The 7,323-nt window shown below is 41.3% G+C and overlaps 1 protein-coding gene across 3 annotated transcripts in view; it reads right to left on the bottom strand.

Moving 5' to 3' along the window:
- Positions 1-643: 643 nt before the first annotated feature.
- csnk1g2b (casein kinase 1, gamma 2b) overlaps positions 644-7,323 on the bottom strand; it is a 39,162-nt gene continuing 32,482 nt past the window's right edge. For 2 of the 3 annotated variants that reach the window (XM_029632644.2, XM_029632645.2), the window contains exons 4-11: positions 6,875-7,023; positions 6,439-6,673; positions 6,068-6,153; positions 4,421-4,505; positions 4,162-4,310; positions 3,817-3,897; positions 1,881-1,987; positions 644-1,635 (exon numbers count right to left, since the gene is read on the bottom strand). In XM_029632644.2, coding sequence (XP_029488504.1) covers positions 1,581-1,635; positions 1,881-1,987; positions 3,817-3,897; positions 4,162-4,310; positions 4,421-4,505; positions 6,068-6,153; positions 6,439-6,673; positions 6,875-7,023 — 947 coding nt within the window. In that variant the 3' untranslated portion in view covers positions 644-1,580. Of the gene's footprint in view, positions 1,636-1,880; positions 1,988-2,696; positions 2,805-3,816; positions 3,898-4,161; positions 4,311-4,420; positions 4,506-6,067; positions 6,154-6,438; positions 6,674-6,874; positions 7,024-7,323 lie in introns of all 3 variants that reach the window. The other variant, XM_029632646.2, reaches the window with a different exon arrangement.

Raw genomic sequence — 7,323 nt, 5'->3', positions numbered from 1 at the left:
GGGCTTTTCTTGTGAACTAATATATATATATATATGCGTGACCCCACACTGCAGTCATCTCTGATCAAAACCATTTGGGACAACTGTATATACTGTAGATGACAGAGCATGTTGTTGTGGTAACACATCTCATGTAAGGCCATGACAAACATAGACCATTACAATGTTCAGGCAAAGATGCATGTAACTAATGCAGCGAGGAACTTCAAAAGACAAACGGTTGTGCAATTCAATACGTCTGATGGAAACTTCAGTCAATGATGGGCTGTCGCTTCATTTGTCTTTAAAAAAACTTGACATGCTTGCTTGCTGCTACTAACTTTGATCTGCCGTCATCAATGACTAGAATTGCTTAGCTCGCAATACACAAGCTTTAAAATCGTATCTTTTTTCCCCAGAAGGTGCACATAGAGAGTTAACCTCCACTGTAAAGATCCCTTGATTGTCATAGCAGAGGAGATAGACTGTAGTTGTGATGGTGGAGACCCATACAGTCATTGCTGGAGACAGTATGACCTCTACATAGGACCACACCCTGGGAATGTCAGACATCGACAATGCTTTCAGAGCGATAAAGCACACACACAGTCAATGAGCAACATTTGGAATAACTTCAGATAACATGTCATTGCAGGACACTTACTTGAGCTTTAAACATTTTACTTGGAAAGGCACAAACTATGATTTCCTGGTTAATTATTCTGATGTAAGAAATAAAACTGAAAGACATCTTGTTTCATGTAGATTGACATTTCGGCCCTTACTCAGATTTAAGCATTGTATAGGACTATTCCTAGATCAGTCTTTATTTTGTTGTTTTCTTGTTTGTTAATTTCAAACCTAGAATTCCACTGTACTTTATTTTCTTTCAAAAGTGCAATAATAAGAAAAGAGCTTAATATCTGTTTCTTTCAATCTTCCACAGTACCTGAGGCCAGTGACTGTGCTACAAAGATTTCCAGAAACACTACAACATAAAAGTAAAAGTTTGTTTTCAATCCAGGAAGTCAACTTTGAAAACTACTGAGGATTAAATTACAAAAAAAAGGGAAAAAATGCATAAAGATCCTCCAATTCTGGTTTAGATGAAATGCTTCCTGTTGCGTTCAGTGATTCCAGAGTTAGTATTGTTCATTCTTGCTTCTTACCTTGATCCCATAAATAAAGGACTATTTCTATGGAACAGATTTCTTTCACTCGACTCATTGACAGTTCCCTCAGATCAATGGCTGTTGAACAGAAAATGTTCTGTATGGAATCTAAAATACAACAACTGTTTCAAACAGTATCTTTTTTTTTATATATTCACGTCACGGTATTCACGTTTCATTTTTACAGCTTTTAACGTTCTCTCAATCTCCCTTTACTATGCAGGTACTTTCAAATGTTTCTTTCTTTTCTTTTTTTAAAGGAGCCAGAGTCTGAAAGACAACATTCCTTTACACGTCTGTAGCAGGGGAGTGCTGAGAGAGAGAGAAGAGAGAAAGAAAGAGAGATTGGGAAAGAGATAAGATGGGTGATCTGTGTAGTTGCTTCCATTTAAAACTTGACAGTGACCAGAATGTTTCAAGTTCTTCTCTTCACTTGTGCCGCTGGAGGGGTTTCCTCTTTCTCCTTTTGAAGAAACAACAGCACCTGCAGGCAAGGATATACTAGTAAATTATTGTTGCATATCAAAAAATGTCATGTTAAAAATATAAACTCAACATTTAGAGGCCTTAAATGTGTGCAACTTGTTCAATATTTTGTTTGAACAGTATTTTGAATGAATATGGGTTCAGAACCCATATTTCTATTTGACAGTGTTTCTTGCATTGACTGCCAGAGGTAGTGAGACCGAGCCACTGCCAGTCAACCCCAGGGAAAGACAGCTGTCTTACTTTGTATCATCAGCCACCTCCACCTCGGTGGGAGCAGTGATGGGAGCGTTGGAGTGTCCTGCCGTCGGGTCGTCAGTATTCAGCTCTCCATTTGTCGAGCTCATCACCTGTACAGGTGAACACAGGGAATTTGAAACAGGATGTCTGTTTTTAGGATATATGATCAAATCATGATACATTATCTGTACTTAATCTTTCATAGGAAATGAGTTAATTGAAGCATTAGCTTATAACTGTTACCCTTGACCACATTACATTGTAAATGTATCTACTAGTTGGAAAAAAGAGGTAATAATTCCAAAGGGTGCAATTCCCTTCCAGGACACTAGATGGCACATTTGCTTTACTAATTATCCTAAAAGTTTCTAATCTGAGACTGGAGACTGTACATCACTTACCATTTAAAGCAAGTCATAATTGCACCATGAAGGACTATAGATATGAAATATCCAGTCAGATATTCAAACGTTTTTAAACAGAGGTATCTTCTGAGCTGCTGTTGCCCCTTCATCCCTTCAAAGTGGAGTCAGCGCTGAGACTGTTCATACTCAATGAGATCCCTTTTCTAGGGAGAGGGGAGGGGGGGTTCCTGTCCTGATAAAAGGTTTCAATGACAGTGACCGCATGGTTCTCCTGACAGCTTCCCTCCCCTGTTATCAGCCTGGAGCAGATGAGTGAAGCAGAGCAAACAGAGCGAGCAGACATACAGAGACAGACAGACAGACAGACAGACAGACAGACAGACAGACAGACAGACAGACAGAGAAAGCTGGGGTGGACAGACCGTCATGCAGCACCATGCGCAGCAAGCAGTACCTGTACAGAGCCCCCCAGCCTTTCGGCCGTGACATACGACCCCAGTGTCTCCTTATTGGTCATTGGAGAGGGCTGACGCTGAGACTCATCTCCTTTGGGCTCAGGAGACTGATGCAAAGAGCACAGGGGGAGGGGAGGCAGGTTATGGGGGCAGGAGTGAAGAGGTGGAAGGTAGTGTGGTAGTGAATGGGGAAAGAAAGGCAACAAAAACAAACAAACGAAAATAAATACAGAAGACATCTCACAAGAAGAAGCAGGCTTGTTAAAACAGACTATGTTAACAGAAGGAAATCGAGCAAAACAAAGCAGAGCCCACTGCCTCATGCAGGAGTGAAAACAGCCTTGATCGGAAACACTAAGGGTCTAATCTTTTATTCCAAAATGGATATTTTCTTCTAGGACGCAGCAATCTCCTGTCTATTGTCCTTTTACTAAATGAGCTAATCATTGTTGTGACTATTCCTGCTTTCTGGAATAAACTCTGTGATTGTTTGTACTATGCAACATGTTGCCTGTTTATGTTCATAAATGATGATACTCATTACATTGTACTGGAGAGTCAGAATTACAGCCGCGAGTACACCGCAAAGGACAATTATAAAACCTTATGTGGTTTTTTAGAGAAAAAGATTGAAAAAGACTAATAAGGTCTAAAAAAAGATGATGTGTCATGTTGATGACAGTGTAGTGGGATCAAGGCTCAAATAGCATGCTGATAGAACCAGGAAGGGAAAGCATGCAATTTTGCCACACGAAGCAAACTGCTTTGTCATTGCTGATGTGAACAACGCACTGCATTTTGCAAAGCAATAACTCGTTTTTAAGGAGAAAAGGTTGAAGACAAAACCCTCCAATGCTAAAACAGTTGAACTTTCAAATATGATGCTACAACATTTAACCACAATTATAATAGGGTCATCAGTTCCCAATCATTCTTGCTCAATCGCAAAAACAGAGTAGAGTAGATTAAAGAGGATGGAGTGAATAAAGGTAACACTGTAAAAGAGGCCATATTCTTGAGGAAGCTGAGAGTAGGACAGGAGGGTTGGCAGTTGCCTCTGAGACAAGGGGGAACTCGACTGACGAGGTGGGTGGGTGTGGCGGGCGGCGGTGAGGTCACCTGGTTTTTGGTCTGCTGTTGTGCTTTGTCTCTGCTGGGCTGAGCGGGTGTGTCACTGGGGATGGGGCCTATCGGTGTAGGCTATGGTGGGGGACAAAATGACACAGCATTTTATCTAGGACATAAAATACTTTACTCCGACCACGACATGAAGATATGAATATGTAATTTAAAAAATTTTTAAAAATAGGCCCTCGAACCACTAAGACATCACAGGAAATCTCCATTTACATCCAGTCTGATTATTTACAGAAAAAGACAAATGAAAATGTGCAGATAGAGGGGTCAAGCGGTCCCCTCAAAACTTTGAATAGGGAGAAGAAACAAGTGATGAAGGACACTCACAAGTGGCTTGCCGACCCAGTCGTATTCATAATCAAAGACATAGCCGTTCCTATCGAAGAGGTCAGTGAAGAGTTTCCGTAAGTAGTCGTAATCAGGTTTCTCAAAGAAGTCCAGCCTCCTCACGTAACGCAGATAGGTGGCCATCTCTTCTGCAGGACGAAGGCACACAAATTACTATATTTGCATAAACTGATCTAGAACTAGACCTAAACAAAAAGGAAGGAGTAACACATTCCAAATGAAACCAATCAAATCTGACCGGGGAAGCTTTCACAAAGCACTTCAATTGGAGTAGCTCGCTTGGTATCTCCAATCTTCTGATACCTCTCCTTCAAAGTGTCTGCCTGGAATCAACAAAGTACAACAATTATTCTCCCACGCATTTAGCTTTAATACCCACACAGCACAGTAGAGTCGAAAAACTACAGCTTTGCAGAAAGCAAAATATAATGCCAAATTCGGGGCAATACATAGCTGGAGGCAGTGTAATTGAATGGGAATAACGGTCACACGTAGAAAACTAACGCGTCTTAGTTCGCATCCACATGCAAATCCTCTCGTAAGCCATTTTATGTTCTGAGTTGACATGAGGCTGTTATACAGGGGGCTTCAGTTAACATCTATGGGATCGGTGTCTGATATCTGATATGGGCAGAAAGCTTAAAGTCTTGTTAACGGCACTGTCCAATTTACAGTAGCTATTAGAGAGAAAGAATACCATGCTATTGTTTGAAGAGAGTGCACAGTTATGAACTTGAAAATGTATTAATAAACCCATTAGGAACATTTGGGCAGTCTTGATACAACATTTGGAACAGAAATGCAATGGTTCATTGAATCAGTCTAAAACTTTGCACATGCACTTTTGCTATCTAGTGGCCAAAATACAAATTGCACCTAACCTGGAATAGTACATTGTCACCTTTCTCCTGCATTTCAAAGATGATACAAAATAAATAATAATGCATCTTTGTATTATCTTTTACCAGATCTAATGTGTTATAGTCTCCTACATTAATTTCACATTTCCACCAACTTCAAAGTGTTTCCTTTCAAATGGTATCAAGAATAAGCATATCTTTGCTTCAGGCCCTGAGCTACAGGTTACATTTGGGTATGTCATTTTAGGCGATAAAAAAATAAATAAATGTAGGGTCCGATCCTTAACAAATTCGTATTTACAATGACGGCCTACCCCAGCCAAACCCTAACCCGGACGATGCTGGGCCAGTTGTGCCACACACTATGGGACTCCCAATCAAGGCCGATTGTGATACAGCCTGGAATCAAACCAGGGTCTGTAGTGACGCCTCTAGCACTGAGATGCAGTGCCTTAGACCGCTGCGCCACTCAGGAGCCCCAAAAAAATAGTTATATGAGTTCTACCATGATATTCTACAGTTAGATAGCTATATGCTTGAAAATAATGGAGAGCCGCACACTCTAGGAGCTCAGATGCAAAAATTGAATACCCTGATGAAGACAGCTTGGCTGAGTGACTTATGTGGGTAAAATAAGATGACATTTACATCTATTAAACACTGCAGAGACCAAAAGGTATGAGCTAAACGGTGGTATCCGGTATAAATTGCACAATAATAGAAATAAATAAAAAAAATAAATGTAGAAACTGCATTATATGAATATGTTTTTCCATTGTTAATTCATTTACACAGAGACGATTCAAATCTCAGGAGGTGAAAATCCTTCCTGTGTATGGTTACAGCACTATTTTCATTGTATTTTCCCCTAACATGTCTTCCTCTTCCCTAAATACTGTAAACACTTTCTAGAGTCTGAGGCCTTGAAATGTCACTTGGGCCTTGAATGAGAGAAGTTATTTTGCGTTGGGGGGCTAAGTGACAGGGTGTGTCTGAGATCATGTAGATATCATGAAACTGTATACCTTCAGGCCTTGCCAGGGAAGGCTGCCTCGCAGGAAGTACATAAACATGTGACCCAGAGCCTCCAGATCATCCCGTCTGCTTTGCTCTGGAGGAAAAGAAGAGTTTGTTACTCACACAATTATCCACCACTTCAACTATATATGACACCATAAGGCTTAGGTCATAATGTGAACATCTAAAATGCATCAATCAATGCATGATCCATCTACATGATGAAGTTATGTGTACAGATCTCAAGTTGGGATTCAGCTCTTACTGAACATAATGGAAAAGTGGATAATTAACTTCAGAACAGGTTCACAGGATTAGGAAAGAAAATGTCCATCTTTCCAATAACACAGCAGCGTGTGTCTTCATGATCATTTCTCACCTTTCCCCAGGTGTGTGTTGATGCTCATGTAGCGCGCCGTGCCTGTCAGGCTCTTGTGCTCCCGGTACGGGATGTGTTTTTTGGTCTCGGGGTCGATGTATTCTTTGGCCAGCCCAAAGTCGATGATGTGGATTGTGTGCTGCCTCTTGCTGCCCGGCCGCCCCACCAAAAAGTTCTCTGGCTTCACGTCTCTGTATATCAAGCTCTTTGTGTGGACAAACTCCATCCGCGTTATCTGGGAGATAGAGCATTGAGCATGTAGACAAGCTAAGATCTCAAACTCTCTCTCAGTGCACTTTTCAAATGCAAACACTGTATGAGCCATGGACACATCTATAGACTATAGAGATAACACCATAGAGTAGTCTTTTAAAATATGGGTTGGGCACCTGTGTGTAAGACACTTAACTTACGTAAACAACAATTCAATTCTTACCAGCTGTATGGCTATCATAAGGACGGTCTTGAGGGAGAAGGTGCGGTCACAGAGATCAAACAGGTCTTCCAGGCTGGGCCCCAGCAGCTCCAGCACCATGGCATTGTACTTCCCACATGGCCCAAAGTAGTACACCTGAGGAATACCCTCTGCAACACAGAGACAGGGAGGGACACATGATATGAGTGGGACCACACAACTTACAGGGAGCGTGCCAGAATCCTAAAGGTTTAAAAAAGGCCATCTGTTTTAGCATCATAAGAGCCACAGATATTCTAAAAGCATTAAAAGCATTCGGCCCTTCTAAAAAAGCTCAGAGGCGGAGGGACTACGGATGCATGAAAGGTGGTAGTTAAAGAAGGGTAGTAGGGCTTTGGCTACAGAGCCATGTTGATATTGAGCAGACTACGTGTGTGGGAAGGCGGTTTCGATTAGAACAACATGGATGG

This window comes from Oncorhynchus nerka, linkage group LG24, assembly GCF_034236695.1.
Source record: "Oncorhynchus nerka isolate Pitt River linkage group LG24, Oner_Uvic_2.0, whole genome shotgun sequence".
Lineage (NCBI taxonomy): Eukaryota > Metazoa > Chordata > Actinopteri > Salmoniformes > Salmonidae > Oncorhynchus > Oncorhynchus nerka.
Note: the sequence above shows the minus strand (reverse complement) of the source record. Positions and strands in the feature narration are given on the sequence as shown.